Source organism: Leptodactylus fuscus, chromosome 1 (genome assembly GCF_031893055.1).
Source record: "Leptodactylus fuscus isolate aLepFus1 chromosome 1, aLepFus1.hap2, whole genome shotgun sequence".
NCBI classification, from domain to species: domain Eukaryota; kingdom Metazoa; phylum Chordata; class Amphibia; order Anura; family Leptodactylidae; genus Leptodactylus; species Leptodactylus fuscus.
In genome coordinates this window covers 65,232,559-65,258,855 of record NC_134265.1, presented here as the reverse complement: position 1 = coordinate 65,258,855, position 26,297 = coordinate 65,232,559, and the positions used below count along the sequence as shown (strand labels likewise).

Here is a 26,297-nt window from a genome sequence, read left to right as displayed (position 1 = left end):
ATTAAGAGACCCTGGCCTGCTCTACATTTATCATATTAGAAAGAAGCATTGGAGCCCCCTCGGTCAGCACACCTGTCATGTGCAGGAGGCCTCACTGTGCCTCCTTCAGGATGTATACTTGGAAATATATACTCGTTATGTACCCCCTGGGGTTATATTACACCCAAAAAAAAATCATTCGCATAAAAAAGCTGGACAATCTGTTTCCAGAGTGAAAGTTCTTAATAACTTGCCAGCACAAGAGCAAAAATCACTCTGCCGCTGCATACAACCCAGGTGATAGGATTGAACATGTGCGACCACCAACAAATTAGGTGGACATCATAATAATAGATCAAAACAAAACAAGGGGTCCTCATAACAAACATATAACAGCAATGTTTAGATACAAAATTTTTTTGAAAATTCAATTTTGCTTGATCTAACAGAATAAATTAACATTTCATCATGGTATAATAATACTTTTTGAAATACAAAAACGGTCTCACTATACCGTATTTTCCGGACTATAAGCCGCACATAAAAACCTACGATTTCCTCAGAAATCGTAAGTGCGGCTTATAGTCCGGTGCGGCTTATATATGGATGGAAGCGGCGGCAAAGACTGCGTGCCGCTTCCATACATACATAAAAGGCACCGTAAGGGTGCATTCACACTACCGAACGCCGGCGTGTATCACAGCCGTACACGCCGGCGTTACAGCAGGGCTGCCGGACACTTCCTATTCATTTCTATGGGAGCAGGCATGCGAGTGCTCCCCATGGAAATGAATGGACAGACACTTCCCATTCATTTCTATGGGAGCCGGCATGCGAGCGCTCCCTATAGAAATGAATGGAAAAAAGCAGTCCATTCATTTCTATGGGGAGCGCTCGCATGTCGGCTCCCATAGAAATGAATAGGAAGTGTCCGGCAGCCCTGCTGTCACGCCGGCCTGAAACAGAACGTGAAACTTACCCAGCGGTGCAGGGCGGGCGGGCGGGCATTCAGGCCTCCTCTGCCTCCGATGTTCTGTCCTTCTCCTCCGGCGCTCGCTGATAATGGCCGGGGCGCATGCGCAATATCATAATGCTTCTACTGCGCATGTGCCCTGGCCATTATCAGCTTGCGAGCGCCGGAAGAGGACGGAACATCGGAGGAAGAGGAGGCCTGAATGCCCGCCCACCCTACACCGCTCGGTAAGTTTGACATTCTGTTTCAGGCTTTTATTTTAAAGCGGGGGAGGGGGGGGGGGGGTAGTTTAACCTAACGTTTACGGTTGGGCTCTATCAGCATGATTTTGCTGATAGAGCCCCTCCTCGCCTGCCGAGCGCTTCCAATAGAAGCGGCTGGCACGCGGGGGGTTAAGCGGCCGCTGGCAAAGTCTGCCTGCCGCCGCTTTCAATAAGATATAATGCGCACCGGACTGCGGCTTATAGTCCGGTGCGCCTTATAATATGAACCGAGACGGACTATAAGGCGCTCATGGGCAATGCGCCTTATAGTCCAGTGCGCCTTATAGTCCGTAAAATACGGTAGTATAGGAGCTTAAATACCGTATTTTTCGGACAAAATTTGGGGGGAAAAGAAGGGTGCATCTTATAGTCTGAATATGGCGCCTGGCATCCGCTGTAATAGAGAGGCGGAAGCCGGCAAGTGATAGACGCTGGGGCCTGAGACATCGCTGCGCTCCTCTGCCCTGCATGAAGCCAGCAGCGGCAATGCTATTCCGCTCCTCCGTCCCCCCGCCGCTGGCTTCAGGCAGGGCAGAGGAGCAATGTCTCAGGCCCCGGCACCTGTGCTGGCGTCTATCCCTCGCCGGCATCCGCCTCTCTAGTACAGCGGATGCCGGGTCAGTATCGGTGGCCCCTTCTCCGCCGGGGCCAGTCCCCACCGGCCCCGTACCTGTGAAGTTGCAGGCCGGCTCCTGCGCGGCGATATCGCAGGAGCCGACCTGTTCGGGTGAGAGCCGGGAGCCTAATGAGGCTCCCAGGCCTGTCACTGCTATATATTAGTATTGCGGCTGGGTCTATGACCAGCCGTAATACTAATAGACAGAATGTCCCATAGACGGCAATACACTTGTATTGCCGTCTATGGGACTTGCAATCAAGTGACCGCAGGTTCAAGCCCCCGGGGGGGGGAATAAAATAGTAAAAAAAAAAAAAAAAAAAAAAAAAAAAAAGCTTTAAAAATATATAATAAAAATATGAAATAAATAAAAGTTCTAAATCACCTCCTGTTTTTTTTTCAATACAAGGTGATCTAAGAAATAGATATTCCCCAAAATGGTATAACTAAAAAGTACTTCTGGCCCCGCAAAAAAACCCACTCTATGCATCCCCGTACAGCTGCAGGGTCACCTGTCAATGTGGCCTTGCAGCTGTTCCAAAACTACAACTCCCATATATTAAATATTTTACCAGTTTTTGCTTAAAAATTTTTTTTCCCTATTTTCCTCCTCTAAAACCTAGGTGCGTCTTATAGTCCGAAAAATACGGTAAGTTGTCAGCCTGCTCACAATCTCCACTAGTGATCTTTTTTTTTTTTTTTTTAATGTAGATTGTGAGCCCCATATAGGGCTCACAATGTATTTTTTTTTTTCCCCATCAGTATGTCTTTGTAGAAAGGGAGGAAATCCATGCAAACACGGGGAGAACATATACACTCCTTGCAGATGTTGTTCCTGGCGGGATTCAAACCCAGGACCCCAGCGCTGCAAGGCTGCAGTGCTAACCACTGAGCCACCGTGATGCCCCCGTGAATACAGCTCTTGTACGTTGTCCTACAGTACATCATCCAACCAATGTTCACAAGTGTGGGGGTGTTTTTGTTCCTTGTTCTTAATGGATTAGTGGACGGACAAGCACCCCCCTTCCTGCCCCAGTCCATTCATTATACAAGGGCCAACAAAAATACCCATTAGTTTATGTTATGGTTAAGGGACATTGTAGGACTAATAACTGTAACAATAGTGATATAATACAAATTCATGCTCAAAGAGTACAAAAACAATTGGAAGGAACAGAGACAAAATGCTTAAACAAGCATACCTCTAAAAGATATTTCCCAAGGTACAGCACAGAGTAATACGGAGCACGATGGACTCTTTGTTCTTTATTGTGCAGAAGGTCTTTATTATTTGTAAAAACATGTGTTATCTGCCCATCTGGATTGTCTGGACTGTGTACAACAGCTTTTCCAGCTGTAAGAACTCTGTAACACAAAAAAACAGCATGAAATGAAAAAATAAAGTGTCCTTCCTTACAAGATAGACAACTTAAAAAGAAAACCATAATTTTGTGATTCTCCGTCATTGAATGTGTCGGGTGCATGGCCACCCAGTGGTTTTAAAGTGGAGTGTGCCCTGTCGTGGAGTGTGTCCTGTCATGGGTTACTCTTACTGTGTCAAACTTATTTGATACCTTAATCAAATCTCTAAGGCCTTACTCACATGTCAGTGATTCGCATCAGAAGTGGTTCAAAACTTAAGAGGTGGAAATCTTTCTATAATACGTTACCTCTCCATGGCTTTGACTCTGAATCACTGATGCAAATCACAGACCAAAACACTAGCAGTGTGAATAAGGCCTAAGGTGAGGATGAAGACATCTGGAGGTGCAGATGATTTTGCATCACCATACCACAAGTAACCTCACTCTTGCTAATACTCAATAATGCTCTTGCCTGAGATACAGAACAGATGTGTCATTCCTTACATTTTCTCATGGCTGGACATGTCCAATAACTAGATGACTATAGTGCAGTGTAACAAGTGATATCCCATATCTGTCTATGTGCAGCCACCCAGTGGGTGTCTTGTGGCTCACTGGCACCCCACTGGTCACTACTTCAGAGTCCTATCTTGACACACAGGACTGCAGCCAAGCTGAATGTAGGAGTTATTGTTGGTAGATTGCGTTCCTACTGGAGTCAACACACTTGGCCATCTTCAGTGCTCCCCATTCACTTCAATGGGAGTGTCTGAGATAGCTGAAGTACAGCACTCTGCTATCTCTAGCACTCCCATTGAAGTGAATGAAAGCACTGTCCTCCACCAGTCACACCACCCACATACAACCTGTGCTGTGGGGAGAGGATATCCTTATCCCACAGATAATCCCATTAACAGGCTTTCCATGTTTTGGTGTTTTTCGGATACTGATGACCTATCCTCAGGATAAAGTTATCGATATCATATTTGTGAGGGTCAGACACATGCCATCCCCACTGATCAGCTCTGCCATCTCCATAGATGGCCCTGGAGGCCAGAACAGCTGATCAGTAGGGGTGCTAGAAATACCCAATGATATGTTATATATTACCAATCCTAAGAATAGATTAGCAGTATTAAAAAGCCACCAAAGCCCCACTAATGTAATTGGCCAAAGGAAACGAAGCATCACAAAATAGTTAACAACACTATGTGACTTTATGGCACAATATGTTTTGTTTTCACACTATTTTCCTGTATTACTATTTTGTTTGCCAGTTAGTTTAACTAAAAGTTCCCCATTAAACAGCGCTCGAGGGGGTGTTCTTATGTCACATGCAAGTGAACGGTGATAAATGTGATTTTTGACATTAATTTGAAGAGTGAGATTCTCCTTAAATGTGTGTTGACAAGTCTTCACTGTGGTCTGCGTTTCTTTTGATGGAGGTCTCTACTGTATGTCATGCACCTGCTGGGATTCCCAGGAAGAGTGGGTTGACTGTTTTTACACTTGTGAACTTTCTTAACCTTTCTTAACACTTTGTCAGACATCATGTCAATTCTATTCTAACCTCGCCATGAGGCACATTTATTGCTTATGTGGGTTTTTCACTAATGGCCTTTTAGGGGTGTATAAAACACATCATATATGAGCTGAGAATGAGGTCTCATTACATGCACAGTAACTCTCCACTAAGTCTACAGATCACTACAAAAACTTTCTTACATTACACATTTTACTTAAAGGGGTTCTCCAATCTCAGTCTATCAGCCAGGTTGTATGCAGTGTCTGCTTCTCGCTTCCTGTATCTCTCTTCCTCCCTCCTGCTGAATGGGACAAACAACACTTCTGCAGGTCAGATAAATCTGCAGATTCTTGTACAGAACAGACTCTGTGTTATCTGTGGGTTTACATAGAGAGATAACAGACTCGGCTTTATCAGCAAAGTGTAATTAGCTGAACGGATCGTCCTGCCGACACTGAGTAAGTGATGTCACTTGTCCTATCTCCCAGGTCTGTGGTTATAGCAACACAGTGTAAACAATGGGATGAATAAATTCACATACCAGGCAAACAAAGCACAATTTCTAAAGCAATATATTTAGGAAAAGGCCTCAATTTACATAAGCCACCAGTATAGATAGGATCCTTGAGATGGGACAACCCCTTTAAAGGGGTTCTACAGGCAGTCTTACTGATCAGCTGATCGCTAACCAATGTGCTGTTAAAACAAAGAGCTTAAAGCAGACAGCAGCTTGATCCAACATATAGTGGTAGTTATTGGTTATGTCAGGGTCTGCTGTTGCTAGGTGGGGTAGTATAGACACAAAAGTCCAGTTTCTTTAGTCCAAATAAAGGTAGAGTTTATTTTCACTCAAAACAAAACGGTGCAGCAACAAAAGGAAACAATACAAAAATAAATACCTGCCCGGCTAGGCTCTAGCTAAACACAGAATAGGTTACCTCACCTAGAATAACATAAATCCAAAAGCCAGTAGAATCATTCAGGACACAGCTCCAAAAATATGACCTGTCAGCTCTCCAGCCAAGCTCTGCCAAAGTGTTGCTGCTGGAGCAACTTCTTAAGCCTCCTTGACGAGAGACTCTCTGCAGCTGAGTCGCTGCCGGAACATCCCCAAAGTGTAGACTGGAGGGGGGTGGAATGACAGGTCCCACTACCAAACTACCTGTCATTCCTAAAAATCCAGCCCAGTAACTGGAACTCTGAAATAACCCTCAGCAGACAATAGTTATCTGCTGAGAAACATTCTTTCTGGAGTCTTCTCATCTCATCCACCTTAGTAGTCTTTTATTTATATATTTGTTGTAGCTAGCCTGTTTTTATTTATATATTATTATTGTTATTAATTTATAGCATTTGCAAATTTAAAAAAAAAAATACAAAAAAAAACAAAACAAAACATGAAAAATATAAGAAAAAGTGATGTTATATTAAATAAAGGGATGAGGTCTTTTATCTTCTGGTTTTAAGAAACAGGTTTTACATCTTACCTTAAAAAAGCCTCCCTTTCTTTATCGGCTTTGTCAATAAGAAGGGTCACTTTCCATCTGCTGAAAGCCCCCAGAGCACTAGTGTGTGTCAGGTGTTCGCGCCATCTTTTTGGTGCAGATTGCATCTGAGGTGAATAATGGGCGTCTTTTTCCATTTTATATCCCCATTCGAAAGTCGTCTCATCAAGCCATCTGCCGCTTTCTGCACTGTTAATTACGTACTCTTTAGTCAGTACCCACTTTCCTGGAAAGTAAATGAATTGTGAGCCAAGAAAAGAAGAAAAAAAATAGTGGGTACAAATAGTTAATAAAAAGGATGATCAGAATGCCAATTAAAGCTCAACTCTTTTAGGCAATTATAAAACACGGGCCTCGGATAATGTCTGCAACGTTTCCATATTTATTTGGGGCTGACTCTTACATATTAAACTAAATGTAATTCAAAAAAATACTATTCATTAAAACAAATTAAAAAATAAATTTAAAAAGTAACTATATTTTACTGACAATTAAGATTTTTCATGGGAAATTCAAACTTTTGTCCCACTATTAAACCACTAAGGCTCACATGGCCTACAATGCTCATGACGTGATTGCATATTTATATACTCTGGTAATATTGTACAGTGTTTTTTTGTTGTTGTTTTTTTAAAGGGAAGTTCACCAAGTTGAGACTATGTCACATTATCTTTGATGCCCCTCTAAGGGCAATGAAGCCCTGTAGTCCGGCTTTCATAGTGATTGACAGCTTTCTTTTAATACACAATGGCGGACCTGTCAATCATCTAACTACAGACTGCATGTTTATGGCTTTTTGCAGCAAAATAAGTCAGGTGCCCACCTAGTCCCCTATGATGCCCTCTGATGGAGCAGTATAGGATATGTGACATATTTGCTTAAAGGGTTGCACAACAAATCCTCAGTGATCATGAGAAAGGGGGTCCTGAGTCCTCCACTTTGAATTAGGCAGTGGTCAGACATGAACCTTTCTGCTACATTCATCACAATGGGACTGCTAAAAAGAAGCCAAGTACAGAGCTCAGCTATCTCCAGACATCCCGCAGAATTAAATTGGGTGCCAGAGAAACCATTACTACAATGAGATGGGGTTCCAAGATTCCAAGAACTGGATCACGCCAACACTTATGCCTTTTATAAAAGGAGACTGGGCTTAAATACACATATATATATATACACACAACTAGAATGTGTCCGCGACTTCGCCTGCGGGTTAGTTGTGGCGCTGAGCTGTATTTATGGAGCGAACTGATGGTGGCTTTGATCCGCACTCCTTACGCCATTGGGTCCCCTCCCTATTTACTACTTTACCCCACCCCCCCTACCTGGGCTCTATCCCCCTCTCCGTGCATCATGCTCCTTTCCCCCGCCATGCGCTCCCGCGCCCATGCCCCTTTTTCTCCCGCACGCCTACCCGCGCCCATGCCCCTCCTTTCCTTGTGGTGCAACTGCAGCCGCCACACCCGTGTGCAGGCTCACCCACCTCCGCAAGGCACTGGCCTCTGCCAGTTATCCTTCCCTTGTAGGCCCCCCAAACAACCATCCCCCCAAACTTCCCCCAGCACCTCCAAACCCCCTCATCCCCCCCAAACCCCTCAACAAACCTACCCCTACATCGCGTGTCGACACTGCTACATCACAGCTTATGCCGCGCAGCACAACCAGACACGGCCCAGGCTGAGCAGCACCCGGTGCCGGTGAACTCACCAAAGAGGTATAGGCGATCCAGTTCTGTTGCAGCCACTAGGTATGCCAGCATGTGCAGCCCTTGGCCAAGCGTGTGCTTGTGCGGCCGCAAGCTAAGGCGGCATGTGCGATCCAGTCTTGCACGTGTGTCGGCCGGCTATTAGCGAAGCCGGCCTGTGCGCTGCACAGCCGAACGTGTGCCAAGACGCCATTGTGTTCGGCTCGCAGTCCGGCTGATAGCTCTGCCCACACAGTCGGCCCAGCCAATCAGGGAAAGGCTCAAAGATCTGGGATGACGCCATCTCAGGTCCTTGAGTGTAGCCCGATCGTCAAATTTTCGTTAGCGGTGGCAAAGTGCGGGCGTGCAAGGGGCTACTATGTAGCCTATGTTTCAAACCAGGACCCAATGTAGGTGTGTGTAAAATTCCAGCCAAATCCATGCAGCCGTTTTGCTCTGATTGAGGAACAAACAACCCACAAACATCCAAACCAACAAACTTTCACATTTATAATATTAGTAGGACGTCGCATTGGAAGACACTTATATACTGAGGATCTGACCTACCAATAGGAATCACCTCTCCTACAGGACATGCTGTTCTCTCATACTTCATAATGTATGTCCATGTACAATCATTTATACGGTATTTAGTTAGCCTTGAGTGGCTTGGGAAATACAGGCCACATTTTTCAAAGCGTGGCTTAACCAAACTCACAGCATTATAGTAATTTGTCATGTTGTGAGTTCCAGCTCAACTGATGGTCCACTTTGCTGTATTAGCAGCATCATCTGAGTAATGGACAGTAGATCCAAAGTCGGGCTGGAACTACCAGTATCACATATCACTGATGCAGCAAGTTCAGGTGAGCCAGGGTCAGGCCGGGGAACATGGTACTCACAGAAATCATGTGTCCCAGTCCACACAAAGACATCTGAATTGGCCCCAAGAGTGTGATAGCATGCTTATATGAAAAATCAATTGATCCTAAAATCACTGGCGTAGATTTATTATCTGTCTACGCCAGTTTTCTAAACACAACAAAATCTGTTACAGCCAGCGTTTTTATGCCACTCTCCCATTCTCTCAAAATGGGCCCTTTTGCCCAGCTAGATTTATTATCTTTGGTGCCAATTTTGGGATTGTAAATGATCCCTAAAATCTTCAGAGTGTGGACCGCAGCAGGATGCACTTGATTTATAAGGACACGTTTACTTCACCACATATCAGCCATTACCTCTGCACCCTCAGCGCCAAGCAGCGTTCACATTCGGGATTAGGACATTTATATGCAGCTGTATATTATATGTCATATAAAAATCCTAATCCGGCTGTATTTTCAACCAGTGATATCTCTGAAAATAAATTTAGATAGCACTTAAGTGTCATATGAAAGAAGAGAGTCTCCTCTATCAGATGACTCCAAAGGCAAGGGTGTACATTTTATGATATGGCCCTCCCCTCCCCTCAATTTCTCTTCATGTTACACAGCCCGTACTCCCCTACTCCATATACAGGAACATTCAGTTAGAGACAGGAACAGCTCTCAGAAGCCACAAATTGATGGATTAGATAGTACTGACCTGCTGCACATGCCGCCAGCCATTTCTCACTTCTACTGGGTTCTTTTGCAATTAGGTGTGAACAGTTTTCAAACTTCTGAAAAACAAATAAAAGGACTATAAAAGAGAAATTGTAGAAGGGTTAGTCCAAATTCACACTTGCACTTCTACTCCTTTTTAAATTTTAGTGTGGAGTAAAGGAAAAAAAAAAAGTGGCATGGAAAACACTGAACTCTATTTTATGGTAGGCTTTATTATACTGGGCAAGCTTTTTATTGTATTGTCTTGAAAAGTATAACAAAATGCAAAATGCCTGCTTAACCTCAGCTGTATGGGGGCTTGGCTAAGTTACAGAAGTTAGATTTTTCAATACCACCTTTTTGGAGTTCTTATAATTTATCAGGTAGGGTTCACACTATTGTTGGTGTCCTCTCAGAAGGTGTTCATTTAAAAAAAATAACAAAAAAATAACAGAGACCTATTATAACGGACACAAACGGACAGTAACTGATGGCTATAAGTTATTTAGTTATAAGTTATTCTAGGTGAGCTAACCTATTCTATACAAACCAAGAACAACATACAGCCCAAACAGATGTATATGTACTGCCTTTTGAGAGTACTCATGCAGCAGCTACTGGAAAATTTCAAAAATTAAAATGGTCAGAGTTTTTGGGTGCAGTACTTGCTGGTGCTGGGAAAGGGGAGGGGGTGTTTTGGTTGTCCGTCTGCCCCTTCCCTGAGCTTGAGGACTGTTTTTTCTTTCCCCCACTTGGAATTCAGTCTGGCTGAATATAGGGGATCTGCAGTGTTCCTATTAACCCCTTCCCGACAGAACAGGAGCACTGCAGATCCCCTATATTCAGTAGACCGAGCACTTTCAGACACAGGGATACCTAATGTGTATGTGTTTCACAGTCATTTTCTACTTTCATATGTATTCTAGGGAAAGGAGAGATTTAGAACTTTTATTTACTTATTATTTTTTTTTTAGATGTTTTTAAAACTTTTTTTTTTTCACTATTTCATGGGAGATTCTATACATTACTATTGTGGCTGGTCATAGACTCACTCAAATATAAGCCGAGGGGGGCTTTTTCAGCACAAAAACTGTGCTGAAAAATTCGGCTTATACTCGAGTATATACGGTACGTCCTATGTACATGAACTGTATTGATCGATTACAGAGAAACTCTGCAAATGATAAACTATACAGGTAAATGCATGCAACATCTGGATCAGGTCAGAGCAGAGAACTTTTAGGACAAAAACAAATAAAAGCAAATCCTAATAATACACCCACCCCTCACTACCACCTTATATTATTATGAAACAAATAACCTAGGGAGTCAGATAGACTGTAATAAACACATCTGTTATCGCACCTCGGAATCAATAACAACACAGCGAAGTTTGCCGAGTAGTTGGATCAGTGTTTCTTTCTCTGTATCTCTAAAACCCGTTAACTGAACAATTCGCTTACTCCGAGTCCCCGCCATCTGAGGGATAAAATAAAAAAAGGGAAACAATATTCAAGGTAAGAAAAAGAATGGAAAACGTAATACAAGCTATGTTGTAGTTTTGTCATTTGAGAATATTTGTACCGTATTTTCCGGACTATAAGGCGCACATAAAATACTTTGATTTCCTCAGAAATCGAAAGTGCGCCTTATAGTCCGGTGTGCCTTGAAGGCTTGAAGCGGCGGCACGCGAGGAGTTAAGCGGCGGCCGCTGGCAAAGTCTCCATGCCGCTTCCATACATTGCAATGGGAGCGCACTATTCAAATAGTATTCGTTCATCTCTAACTATTTGAATAGCGCGCTCTCATTGTAATGTATGCAAGCGGCGTGCAGACTTTGCCGGCGGCCGCTGCTTAAAGGGATTCTACTAGAGATGAGCGAGTACTGTTCGGATCAGCCGATCCGAACAGTACTCGCTCAACTCTAGATTCTACCATTAAAAGAACTTCTTCCCCCTGACCACGTCGGAATAGCCTTAAAAAGGCTATTCGTCTCTTACCTTTCCCATAGCCAGCGCCGCCTTCTCCCTGAGCTGTGTTCGCGCCTTCCGTGTCGTCTTCTTTGGGCCTCATGGATGACGCATGCGCAGTCAGCTCTGGCTGCGAGAGCCTGTTAGAGCCGACTGCGCATGCGTCATCCATGAGGCCCAAAGGAGACAGAGACGGAGCTGCAGAAGAAGGCGGCACTGGCTATGGTAAAAAGGTAAGGAGACTATTCCGACGTGATCAAGAAGGAAGAAGTTCTTTTAATGGTAGAATCCCTTTAACTCCTCGCGTGCCGAGCGCTTCCAGGTACCTAGGCAGGACTATAAGGCGCTCATGGGTAATGCGCCTTATAGTCCGGTGCACCTTATAGTCCGCAAAATACGGTACTTTTGAATTGCAAATCTCCATAATGGTTCAGATTTCGTAAGAAATAGTGAAGATCATAACAATACCAATAAAACTGAATTTGAACAAACTGCAGAAAAACGCATAAGGAAAACAAAATGAAAAATAGAATGATTAAGGCTGAAGCCTCACATTGCGGAAACACAGCTTCTTTTGTTGCAGATTTTGTTGCGTTTTTTTTTTAGCCAAACTTAGGAGTGGCTACAAAAGGAATGGGAAATATATAGGAGTACTTATACTTCTACCATCTGCTCAATCCACTCCTGACTTTGGCTCAAAAAACCGCAACAAAAAAAGCTGTGTTTCCGCAATGTGAGGCTTTAGCCTAAAGGTGCTTTAAAAAAAAAAAAAAAAAAAAAAAAAAAAAAAAAAAAAGGGCCAAGTAGAAGGATCCAGCAATACAAATCACTTCCTAATATATATCCTGTTTAAATTCGGCACCGTTTATCTGATTTATTATCAGGTCATATCAGTCGACCTCAGAGTGATGTTTCATTTGCAAGCAATAATTACCCTTCTCAGTGAGCAGTTAAGGCAGCAAAAAATATCACAGTAGAACATGGCCTTGGTTGTGGGAGTGATTTATTACCTTTGATTCCATGGCAGGGGAGAGTGGAGAAAAGAGGGGCACACTTAGAGTGAGATCAGGCAGATGAATCATGGGGAATGTAGTTTGTCTACAAATTCACTGTATGTAAATAACAGTGATACAAGCAGCAACGAGTAAAATAAAGCTGCAAAAGGGACCAATGAGTATGTGGCACTGCTGTGGATGTTTCTGCAAGTAAATTTTTCATAAGTTTTCATATATTGCCCACCTAACTTCATTGTGATAAAACTGACCCAACCTTTGTCCATTCACGATAGACAGACAAGTATGATAGACAATTTTCAGTACCTACATAAAGAACAGAAAGAAATGTAAGGCAGCACCAGAGTACACAAAAGGAGCGAGACCTTCGGTATGAATGGTATCAATAATCTACAGATCTGCCATGTTTTAAATTTCTGAATGTTTAGTCCACAAACACACATTACTGGTGGATTAGAAATATGTTACGTGAACATTGCCAAAGTAGACAACCCAGTTACCATTGCTTTTGTCAGCAGGTTGATTCTGGCCTTATCTGTTCTTGATCACATTCATACAGTACACAGAGGTTAACATAAAGCAGATCTACCACCATAATATCAATTTTCAACTAATTTGAATATTTCAATCCAGATAAAATGTTATTCTAGGCTTTTCCTGCTAAAACCTCCCCATGGGACTGTCCCTGTAGACAACCCACAGAGTACAGGTTCTTAAACAGATACAAAGGTAAAGTATACCGGATTCTAATGGATGACTTTTGTTCTGTCGGTTAATGTAGAAGACTACATCCTTCTACACTGTAACAAGTGATGGTATTTTTAGAACAAGAAAACATGGAGAGAAAAAAAGATCACATCGTACTTTAGTGCTCCATTTCTCTAGCCTATTGTCACCTTTATACAGTATTCATTTCACGCTTTGAACATACATAACTCTGCAGAATGACCGTATAACCTACAACAAAACAACAGCATACTTTGCTTGTCCGCACCAATGAGTACCACTAAGCTGTACAGATAAGAACATCCTTAACTGGCTTGAATTTGGTTTCCCCAAGAACAATATTTAAATTTGTAGACAATTAAAAAACAAAACGATTTTTGCAAATATAAATAATTTAAAATTTTGCAGTGTTAAAGATTTTCTCTAAGTAAACGTCAAAAAGGTCTGTAGGTCCTCCCCAGGGAAGCTTAACATCCACTGTGGGGAAACTTAGAGGCCCTTAAAATACTATATACAGGAATATGTGAATATACGTAATATTTTAAGTGACAGACAGCATGGTTTACCAAGGACACAAGTTGTCAGACTAACCTGATTTGATTTTATGAAGAGGCGAGTAGAAGTCTGGACAGAGGGGAGGCTGTGAATGTAGCGGGCAGAGGGGAGGCTGTGGATGCAGCGGACAGAGGGGAGGCTGGGGATGCAGCGGACAGAGGGGAGGCTGGGGATGCAGTGGACAGAGGGGAGGCTGGGGATGCAGCGGACAGAGGGGAGGCTGGGGATGCAGCGGACAGAGGGGAGGCTGGGGATGCAGCGGACAGAGGGGAGGCTGGGGATATAGTGTTCATGGACTTTTCAAAGGCATTTGATATTGTCCCTCATACATGTTTTATGAGTAAAAACAGGTCCATTAGTTTGGAAAATATAGCTTATAATTGGATTGAAAACTGGCTGAAGGATCATCATATCCAGAGAGTAGTGATCAATTAATGCACCTCAGACTGGTCCACTGGTAAGTGGTGTACCCCAGGGTTCAATGCTGGGTCCTTTGGTATATGAGGTGTACCCAGAGTTCAGTGCTGGGTCTGCTGTCATTTTACTTAATTATCATTATAGGAGATGAGATTAATAGCACTGTCTAGTTGACAGCAAGCTATATAGTACAGCGCTGTCTATAGAAGATATACATAGGTTACAAGTAGACGTGGACAGACCGAGTGTTTTGGCATCCACTTGGCAAATATAGTTCAATGTGTATGAATGTAAAGTTACACATCTGAGGAGCTGATGGGAGTACCAGAATTTTAGGTGGTACCTAATGAATGTGCTAGGACAAATAAGCACAACCTTCAGTCTGTTCACAGGACATACAGGCTGCTGTTTACCGCTTTTGGTGCTGCCAAGAATATAATCCCTGCTCTATTCTTGGCATTACTCCTACTTGTTTCCAATATACTAAGTAGACTCAAGGTGATTACCTTAAGGAACCGGACCATTTAACGAAACAGTCTTTCCCCACATGTAAACTTCCATGGTTCTACTCGTAGTAGTAAAGCTAATTATAATTCCTCTCTATTAGCCAGCCTCACATTTTTATTATTCTACCCAACTGGAATTGTGAATGCTCATCTGATTCATAGATGAGCGCAGTTGTAAAGTGCAGGAGCTGAAAGCTGAAGGAGTTAACGTCTCCCGTTTTAAGTAATGTAAGGTGTTTGATTGACATATGCAAGCTTTAAATAAAGCACTAATTATTCAACGACTGTCAAGTTCATCAGAAAAATCAATTACTTTTAAAGTGATTTATGTGAAACTGTGAACTGTGCTAGAAAGTTCACTTTGAAGACGACATTGCAGATAGGAAAGGAAAAATGAGAATAAAGCTTTTAACAACGGCCTATTAGAGATAAGATGTCATGTTGCTAATTGGAATGTGGCAAATGTTCGAGATTCTGTGAAAATTGGTAGAGTAATAACAATAGGCTCCTGTTTTATCCTGACGTCCATCTTCATTGTCAGATCATTATGATTAACGGAGAACACAAATTACTACACATACATGTATACCTCGCTGACGTCTACTCAATTTTGGACAAAAATTAGAAAAATCTATACATGTATTTACACAGTGCGGTCATATCGAGGCTGCAATTTTCTCAAAATCAATTAAATACATTGAATTCATTCAAAATCAATCAATAATTACAGTCCTATGAAAAAGTTTGGGCACCCCTATTAATCTTAATCATTTTTAGTTCTAAATATTTTGGTATTTGCAACAGCCATTTCAGTTTGATATATCTAATAACTGATGGACACAGTAATATTTCAGGATTGAAATGAGGTTTATTGTACTAACAGAAAATGTGCAATATGCATTAAACCAAAATTTGACCGGTGCAAAAGTATAGGCACCTCAACAGAAAAGTGACATTAATATTTAGTAGATCCTCCTTTTGCAAAGATAACAGCCTCTAGTCGCTTCCTGTAGCTTTTAATCAGTTCCTGGATCCTGGATAAAGGTATTTTGGACAAACAATTCAAGTTCAGTTAAGTTAGATGGTCGCCGAGCATGGACAGCCCGCTTCAAATCATCCCACAGATGTTCAATGATATTCAGGTCTGGGGACTGGGATGGCCATTCCAGAACATTGTAATTGTTCCTCTGCATGAATGCCTGAGGATTTGGAGCGGTGTTTTGGATCATTGTCTTGCTGAAATATCCATCCCCGGCGTAACTTCAACTTCGTCACTGATTCTTGAACATTATTCTCAAGAATCTGCTGATACTGAGTGGAATCCATGCGACCCTCAACTTTAACAAGATTCCCGGTGCCGGCATTGGCCACACAGCCCCAAAGCATGATGGAACCTCCGCCAAATTTTACAGTGGGTAGCAAGTGTTTTTCTTGGAATGCTGTTTCTTTTTGGACGCCATGCATAACGCCTTTTTTTTTTTTATAACCAAACAACTCAATTTTTGTTTCCAAAATGAAGCTGCCTTGTCCAAATGTGCTTTTTCATACCTCAGGCAACTCTATTTGTGGCGTACGTGCAGAAACGGCTTCTTTCTCATCACTCTCCCATACAGCTTCTATTTATGCAAAGTGCGCTGTATAGTTGACCGATGCACAGTGACACCATCTGCAGCAAGATGATGCTGCAGCTCTTTGGAGGTGGTCTGTGGATTGTCCTTGACTGTTCTCACCATTCTTCTTCTCTGTCTTTCTGATATTTTTCTTGGCCGTACACTTCTGGGCTTAACAAGAACTGTCCCTGTGCTCTTCCATTTCCTTACTATGTTCCTCACAGTGGAAACTGACAGGTTAAATCTCTGAGACAATTTTTTGTATCCTTCCCCTGAACAACTATGTTGAACAATCTTTGTTTTCAGATCATTTGAGAGTTGTTTTGAGTAGCCCATGATGCCACTCTTCAGAGGAGATTCAAATAGGAGATCAACTTGCAATTGGCCACCTTAAATACCTTTTCTTATGATTGGATACATCTGGCTATGAAGTTCAAAGCTCACTGAGGTTACAAAACCAATTTTGTGCTTCAGTAAGTCAGTAAAAAGTAGTTAGGGGAATTCAAATCAATAAAATGATAAGGGTGCCCATACTTTTGCACCGGTCAAATTTTGGTTTAATGCATATTGCACATTTTCTGTTAGTACAATAAACCTCATTTCAATCCTGAAATATTACTGTGTCCATCAGTTATTAGATATATCAAACTGAAATGGCTGTTGCAAACACCAAAATATTTAGAACAAAAAATGATTAAGATTAATAGGGGTGCCCAAACTTTTTCATAGGACTGTATATAAGATGGTGACACCTCCACTAAGACTGGACGATGATGGCACAACCACTGTGTGAGTCCACTATTAAAAAGAATATATCTCCAATTTTTCAATTTATTAATACCAGACAGTAAAATCTATGACATTTTTCTAATATGTTTTTTTTCTGATTGTATTATTATATTTATTATATTTGCTATACATAATTATGGGGGCTGCCATCTTGCGTGAGCTTCCACTGTTAACTTCTACTGTAATCCTGTCTATCATGTTTGTGATGTACAGTAAATAAGGCGACTGCTGCAAAAAAAATCCCTACTGAATTAGCAAATGTCAGTCTATTATTAGTCTTTGTGGCCTAAGATCTTCCTTTATACTTCATGTTCCTTTTGAGGCCACACTTGGCTTTGGCTCAAAAAACTGCAGTTAAAATCTGCGACAAAATGCAGCCTTTCTGCAACATGTGGCATCAGGCTAAAGCTTTGCAGAGAGTGATATGGTCTAGCAGACTCTCTAATTCATGTATAGCCTTCGGGATTTTTTCGTCCGGAAACTGAGGCGGAGGACTCAATGAATGGGCCTAGTCGGGAATGTCTTCAGGCGCATATCCTTTCTTTTTCCAGGAGCTGTCTCCCGGGAGCTGATTTCAATGGGAGCTGTCTGTTTGGTCAGGATTTTGAGGCGAACTCAGCCTCAAAATCCTGACCAAAAAACTCCGTGTGCACTAAGGCCTTCATGGATCAGATATCTTTTTTTAAGCACATCCCATAAGTGCTCAAATGAGAAGATCTAAAAATGTTACTATAGGGAGTCTACAACCATTCCCAAGCATATTCAACTGCTACCACTACATTACAGAGATATACAATATACCTTTGTTATGTTTTTCACTTTTGGAGGAAAAAAAAAAAACCTTAGAGTCTTAGTCTGAAGCAGTTGGTACTCAAGGAACAGGACTTAACTGCTCAAGTGGTTTGGGTGAAGTCATAGCAGTGGGAGAATGAGCTCCCAATACATAGAGGGGCTCGGAGAGGAGATGGTAGGATTGGTAAGAACAGGGCTCTAGGAGATGAAGGATCACTCTTACTGCTACAACTCCCTCATCTGCTTAACATTTCAGAGCTTTTTTTTCTCCAAATCTACAAAAGTAACATACCAAACAAACGGATGTGGTTTATCACCGTGACGTAACTCAGTGGTGACAGTAGAATATTCTTTTTTTTTTGTTTCTTTTAAATGTAGATTGTGAGCCCCACATAGAGCTCACAATGTACATTTTTTTCCCTATCAGTATGTCTTTTTGGAATATGGGATGGAAATCCATGCAAACGGTTTTTTGCCCTTGGCGGAATTTGAACACCGGGACTCCAGCGCTGCAAGGCTGCAGTGCTAACCACTGAGCCACCATGTGGCTCCACCAACAGTAGAATATTCTTAGGTGAGGTGATAGACTCCTCAGAATGTACCTAAACAATTCTTACAGTGTAGCAGGCCACATCATCCTGCTGAAAGAGGCTTCCATAGTCAAGGAAGTGTGGTAGGTAGATTGTATGCGTCTCAGAAAAATCCGAAAGAATTTCAGGACCAATTTTCCTCAGTAGGATATTGTCCATAGAATCACTATCAGTGCTTTCCCATGACCAAGAAAAGGAAACGTCAGATGGACAGAGAAATGGGTGTCCAAGTGAAAATGTAATTCATTACAACCACCATAGCCTCATAATACAGTTCTAATACCCACTAAGGTTAGGGTCCAATGTTGCAAAAATGCCACAGTGTTTTACATTACCTCCAAAGTGGATGAGATTCTAGCTAATTCAATCCACACATTGCAGAAAAATATTTGCAGCTGGAATGTTGCAATTTGAAAAAACATCATTTTTTTGGAAATCACAGCATGTCAATTATACCTAACAAAAGTCCACAGAGGATAACTGCTGCACTGAGTGTACTGACCCCTTTTCTATTACACAGAACCAGCATTAAACAATTTGTCCTACATCTGTGTGATGAGACCAGAAGACCCAGCCTTGACCCCTCATACGCATTAATACACTGTGAGCACCTATGACCCTGTTACCGGTTCCCTTTCTTTGGAGCACTTTCAGTTAGACTGCACACCAGGGAAAACCTCAAGATGTGAGGTTTTAGAGATACTCTGACCAAAGCTATCTAGCCATCACAATTCGGCACTTGTCAAAGTTGCTCTGATATTTAAGCTCGTCCATCAACTTCAAGACTCTCACTTCACGCCTATTATATCCTATCTTTAGACAGGTGCCATTGTAACAAGTGTCAATATTACTCACTAGAGATGAGCGAACAGTGAAATATTCGAGATTCGTTTCGAGTAGAGCCTCAATATTCGACTACTCAATTGAATATCGAATCCCATTATAGTCTATGGGAAAAAAATGCTCGTTTTAGGGGAGACCACTATTCGACTAAAGGAGAGTCACCAAGTCCACGAGTAGCAGGAGGAGAGTGTTTAGGAGGAGCGCTGTGCAGTTAAAGCGCACGGACCCCATTATAGTCTAAGAGGTTGTGCGCTTTAACTGCACAGCGCTTGCAGTTGCGCTAATAAAAAGTAAGCTCTCTCATAACCGCAAGCTGCCAGCTCTCCTGACTAGCAAGGACGAGTCTGCAGCAACTCAACGCTGGTTCTGCAGCAGGCTCGTCCTTGCTAGTCGGGAGAGCTGGCAGCTTGCTGTTACAAAGGAGCTGACTTTTTCTCATAGGAATGAATAGACCAGTGTTGATTGGCCAGTGTACAGCATTCAGCCAATCAACACTAGTTCTGCCGGAGGCTCGTCTGTGAGGAGGCGGAGTCTAAGATTGGACCACAACAGTCTCCTTTGTGGTCCGATCTTAGACTCCGCCTCCTCACAGACGAGCCTCCGGCAGAACCAGCGTTGATTGGCCAAATGCTGTACACTGGCCAATCAACGCTGGTCAATTCATTCCTATGAGAAAAAGTCAGCTCCCTCGTAACATCAAGCTGCCAGCTCTCCTGACTAGCAGGGACGATCCTGCGGCAGAACCAGCGTTGATTTGCCGAATGTTATACACTGTATAGCATTCGGCCAATCAACGCTGGCTCTGAATCGAATATTTACTGCGAATAGCTAGTAGTATTCGATCGAGTACGAATATTTTGAATACCATAGTATTTGATCGAATACCTACTTGATCGAATACTACTCGCTCATCTCTAGTACTCACCTATATTATGTTCTCGCTGATCGGGGACTGTGTATATATACCGTATACTCATATGCAGTAGCAGGGTGACCTGTATTGCAGCCATATCCAGAAGCCTCATATTGTGCTCTTGGTTTTGTCGTCTCCAAAGGAAAAAAAAAGAAATCCTAGTCTAACACAATTACAGTTGTTGCTCTCCTAATCCTGCAAGTCAATCTACAGTGAACAAGAAGCTCATATCAAACCCTTGGCAGCTCCAGTTAAAATTAAAAGGCATACTTAACTGTGGAGACTGTCAAGTGTGGAAATAATATTTGTCCAGCTGGACAGCTTTCTTTTGTAGTGTCTAAATGAATGTTGAGATCCCGTCTTCTTGAAAGCTCCGGTGTCAGGAACGTAATGTGGACTGTTTGTGGTTTGACAGGGATTATTAAAATCAGATGAAGTGAAGGGAAGCGAATGTGAGAAGGCAAAATTGACAGTGACACTCTCTATTATTTGGAGCTAAGATCATGATGACTTTTTTGATATGATGGCTTCTAAATGCTAGATTTCCTGTTAAGAATTGTTAACCAGCAAACAAAGTCAAATTTATTTTTCCTGTAATGTTTTTTTGTGATTTCACAGATCAATTCAGTACTAAATGATTCTTTTCATATAAGGTTAGCCTTCCATTATTATATCCTGACATTGGGGCATATTGTATGCTTGCCAAGAAAGAAGACTAGAAAGCAGGAAACAAACGGGCTGTATAGAAAAATCTACTCCTAAATATACATGCTAAAGAATACTTGTGTGAGGCTAAGCCAAAAAGCGCAGACGGAAAAACCGCGCCAGCAATGTATTGTGGTTCCTCCCACAGTGTTTTAAGCAGAAAGTTCACAGAGTTTTCCTCCATGGACTCTCTGTTACAATTACGTCTATGGGGAAGCTACCGGTGTTTCTGTAGCTATAATTGACATTATGCAACTTCCACGCCGGTTTTGGAAATTGTGGCGTGTTCGCATGACATTTTTCACCGCAAAGTGGGCATGGGATTTGCTAGAACTCCATCCGCTTTGCATACTGTAAAAGGCCACAATTTTTCCTGCACCGTTTTCGCCACGGGTAAATTGTGGCGTTCCCATCCCATGGGGCCCCAGGTCGTACGTATTGATAGTCTATTCTTAGGACAGGTCATTAGGATGTGATGGTTAGGGTCTGACATCACTTGTCAATCAACGGAAATTGTGACTGCTGCGGACTCTTCCCTGTGCCAATGACATCACATTTATCGGTCACATGGTGCATCAGAACAGTCCCATTCAATTTAAAGGGGCTCAGATGCAATACCAAGTACAGAGCCTACTGAATGTTCGGCACTGTAAAGAGGCCACAGTGCTCACCCACCCAAACTGATCGATGAGTGTTCTGGATTTTACATCCCCACTGATCAGATACTACTTAGCTATCCTCAAAATAGATCAAGAGTATGTAAATCCCATTCCGCAACATAAGATAAATTTTTAGCCCAAAATGGCAGATTTTGGCAATTTATGCCTACAATTGTTTGAACATTTTAACATTTTTTTTAAACAAGTCTGCAAAGTCCAATGTTAGCTTGTTAGTGTATGTTAGCATACACTTTGGGCTGATTACTAGGCTGTCTATGTCCTATCATATGAGGGTGCAGCTCTGTTATATCATAGCGCTGGACTCCTCTGGTAGTTTTTACCATTTTTGGTTGATTCTGACGCTTTTACGCTTTTATTTTGAGCACATATTATATTTGTGTTTTATTGGTCAACTTAATAAGTTAGGTTTTATTATTTCTGAAACCTAGGATTTTCGGACCTATGATTCTAGTCAGTGAAGTTTTATATTAAAGATTGGGTCAAATTCATCTTGAAATGGGGGCAACACGGAGGCTCAGTGGTTAGCACTGTAGCCTTGCAGCGCTGGAGTCCTGGGTTCCAATCCCACCGGGAACAACGTCTGCGAGGAGTTTGTATGTTCTCCCCGTGTTTGCATGGATTTCCTCCCATACTCCAAAGACATACTGATAGGGAAAAAAAAAAGTACATTGTGATCCCTATATGGGGCTCACCATCTACATAAAAAAAATAAAAATCATCTTGAACCAGTGAAATTGTGTTCACACAGTGCAGATTTTCTGTCCATATTTTGTGGCCAGAAATTTGCAGCATATACCATAAGTACCAGAAAAGTGGATGAGATTCTACTAAGACTCATTCACATATTGCCAAAAAAGATCTGTGTAAAGTTCACATGAAAATTGACCTATGTACCGTTTATGGTGTTGTAAAGGGGACCGCCCGTGTCTCCCTGCGGCCTGTCCACGGCGAAACCGTTTTTTTTTTTTAGCCGGACACAAAGTCCATGCATGTCCGACTAAAAAAAATTTCCCCACGGACAGGGCAGTCGGTTACCTTTATAAACACATTCGAGTGAGTGGGTTTTAAAGCTGACCGCCGGGTTTCCGTCCCCTGTCCAGTTTTGCAGAGGCTGAAAACGGAACCTGGCAGAATGTACACACCGGACATCAGGTGCAAGTGTGAACGAAGAATCAGTGTGACAAACCACTGCCCTGAATCTATCTCTCCATAGCCCGATTTCATAAATGGCTACAAGCCAAGGTTAAGAAGAAGCAGTAATGATCCTCTAATTCATTACATTAAATTCCTATGAAGTCAAAGTAATAATACATTAATAATTGTATAATATAATTAAAATAATAATTTTATTTTGAAACCGCAGTCTATAACCTTTTTCTGATTCTGACTTCACAGCCCGGAGAATAATTCCATATGAATAAGCATAAAGGGATACAATAAGAAAGCCAGCAGTCAGCTGATACATGGGGTGTACAGACGCCCACTTTCTCACCCACAATTAAAGCTGCATATCAGCCCCGTATCTTTTAAACCAGTAGAATATGCAATGTGAACATACCCTTAAAGGGGTACTCCCACGTCGCATACTTACCCGTCTTCGTTCCTCTAAAATCTTCTGTCTTCCGGCTTTGTCTCGTCATTGGTGGGCGGGGTCACATATGCAAAGCCAAGCGGCGAGATGCCGCCGGCCCTGCGTGCACGCTCATACACCAGTCTACCCTTCACAATGCGAATACAGACCCAACACCCTGCGGGTCTGTATTAGCATTGTGAAGGCTAGCCTGGTGTATGAGCTTGCACGCAGGGCCGGCGGCATCTCGCCGCTTGGCTTTGCATATGTGACCCCGGAGCGGAACAGCATCGCTTCTGCCGCTGCTGTCTTCATGCAGGGCAGAAGCATAGCAATGTGCCTGTGCCGGTGTCTAACAGTCCCCAGCATCCACCTATTACAGCGGATGCCGGGGAGTTAGATGCCTGCACAGGTGAAGCCAGCAACATCGCTATGCTTCTGCCCTGCATGAAGCCAGCAGCGGCAGAAGCGATGCTGTTATTTCGCTCCTCCGCCCCCCCGGAATAGCAGCATCGCTTCTGCCGCTGCTGTCTTCATGCAGGGCAGAAGCATACCGATGTTGCTGGCTTCACCTGTCCCCCAAAGGGTAAACTACCCCCCCTCCAGGCTCGCTCCCGTGTACTTAGCCCCTCCTCCCTCCCCCCTGAGAGCAGGCAGACACATCACTTGACTCAGGTCAGGGCTGTGGCCACAAAAAAATGAATAAAGTAAGATAGTGGACAAACAAAGCAGTTTTGCTGAAGCAGTGTATTTAGGAAAAGTCTTACTTCCACATTTACAAGCAGTATAGATAGGATCCTTGTGACGGGACAACCCCTTTAACTAAGTAACTCTATATATATCCTATTAGAGTCAAAGAGGGGCCATTTGCAGGCATAATTGTATGTATTTAAACAAGTAAAACAGCAATAAAATTGTTTACTGTTCCAAAATATGTATAGTTATTTATTGTATGAACATATCCCAAGAAGCGACATTGACTTTATAAAAATAAAAATTATATATATATATATATATATATATACATAGATAGATATAGGCGTTTAGTCGCTGGTATATTGCTTATTCTATAGATCAATGCTTCAACCAAGCGTTGTGTGCAGTTAATAATAAAATTCCCCTTATCGTACATCTCCCCCAATATATACTTATTCCCAACAGTCCAAAAAATGGATCATTGAGCACAGACTTTCTGTGAGAGACAAGATGATTATCAGCCATGATATTCAGTCAGGAGAAGGCTCTTAGAGGGATTTACACAAAATTAAACCTTACTATATACATCATAATATAAATCTTAAAGGGGATGTCCATTTTCAGACAAATATCGAGAGACCAATGTTATTGTTTGCATAATACAAAGTTATACAATTTTCCAATATACTTTCTGTATCAATTCCTCACAGTTTTCTAGATCTCTGCTTTCTGTCATTCATTCTGCTTACTCCCAGTGGATTAAAAATCAGTCCATGGTCATGTGATGGACACACAGGTGCACGGATTGTTACCAGGCAGATGTCAGATTACTGTGCTGTGACTATAACGAGATGTGTACCTGTGTGTCCATCACATGACCATGGACTGTATACCACATGACCAAGGATTGTTGTTGTTTTTTTTTTTTAATGTACACAACAATGGCTTCCCGACTTCACAATTCTGCTTTAAAGGCCTTCAGTAGGAGCAGAAGCATACCAATGTGGTCAAAAAGGGTTATCCCAGCACAGGGACATCGCCAAGTGCATTATCCCAGCACAGGGTCATGGTACGGTGCATTATCGCAGCACGGGGGCATCGCCGAGCTATTTATAATGTAAAATCACTTGTACCTTATCCCTGTGTATACAGCAGACCAAACCATTTGTGCACTTTTCAAATTCTGAAGTTGCTGCTTAAAGGGGTCATGGCAGAACGGGGCCCATGGTTATTTGTTATACCACTGCTTGCATGTATACAGTGACACTTTCAAGCACTGGTCATGTGACTCACGGATGCAGGCAGGGTGTCACTATAGAAGGTGCAGCAGTAGCAGTCGCTACCTGGCCTTGGACACTGAGGAGGCCCTAAAGGTCCCTTTGTCCATTAAAATATAAATTAGATAGGGGCCCTAAAAGAAATATTGCATTGGGGCCCTGAAGTTACAAGCCACGCCTCTGGATGCCGGATACATTACAATAATGACAACAGCATTGGGAAATATAACAGTTAGAGCAGACCTGACATAATATGATGCATTGCCCCCTGTACATACTACAACCACCACACTGCTGCACTGAACCTCAATATGACCAATGTGTATCTGCCCAACTACAACTCTCATCAGAGCCTGTCTACTCAGTGTGCACAAGTACATATCAATTACATAACACACACTATGAATGCAATCCACCAATCCTTATGTCATACAATGAAAAAACCAAACTCCAGATGTGCAGACAGTAAGTAGCCGCCACCCCCACTCTGTGCAGGTAAGTAACACATCAGCCCCACGTACCTAGGAAGGTTTCCCCAATCAATTACTGTGGGCTCACATGTACTGAGAATCTATCAACACATCCTGTTCTTTCAACTGAGCATGCGCACTGCTGTGTGCCCGCTCTCGAGGTTAGCTGTCATTGGCTATGTGTGGATGAGTCTGCGGCAGCCATCTTTACCAAGGGCATGTCATAGAGAACTAATGCAAACCTGCCCATAAGTAATGACAGCCTGAAAACACAGCGAATATGATGTTTAATACGTATCATATGTAACAGAGCTGTCCTATCACATATACAGACGTGACAGGGCTAATAATGATGCAGGGCAGTTTACCATGACAACTGTAAACAGACGCTAATCATCGACTATATACTGTACACGTGACTGCTGACTATTCTATTCTAGACATTATTGTGAAGGGATATTATAAGCCCCGCCCATTGCCACATGTTACAAGGTGCTTGACTAAGGGCAGATCACAGGGACCATTACAGGTAAGTGTTTACATTAAAAAAAACCTCAGATAATAAATAGATATATAATAAATTTCTATGGCGTCATGCACACAACCGTTTTTGCAATCCGAGTGTCTTCCGGTGCGTCTATTTCAATTTGTTTACAATATGTCCTATTCAGATCTGTTTTCAC

General features: G+C 42.4%; 1 protein-coding gene across 1 annotated transcript in view; it reads right to left on the bottom strand.

Moving 5' to 3' along the window:
• The window catches only part of SLF1 (SMC5/6 complex localization factor 1), an 86,216-nt gene extending 60,482 nt beyond the window's left edge, over nt 1–25,734 (bottom strand). Inside the window, exons 1-5 of the mRNA XM_075271887.1 lie at nt 25,666–25,734; nt 10,858–10,971; nt 9,494–9,569; nt 6,208–6,451; nt 3,034–3,196 (exon numbers count right to left, since the gene is read on the bottom strand). Of these exons, the coding sequence (XP_075127988.1) occupies nt 3,034–3,196; nt 6,208–6,451; nt 9,494–9,569; nt 10,858–10,971 (597 nt within the window). The 5' untranslated portion in view covers nt 25,666–25,734. The remainder of the gene's footprint in view (nt 1–3,033; nt 3,197–6,207; nt 6,452–9,493; nt 9,570–10,857; nt 10,972–25,665) is intronic.
• Nucleotides 25,735–26,297: the final 563 nt, after the last annotated feature.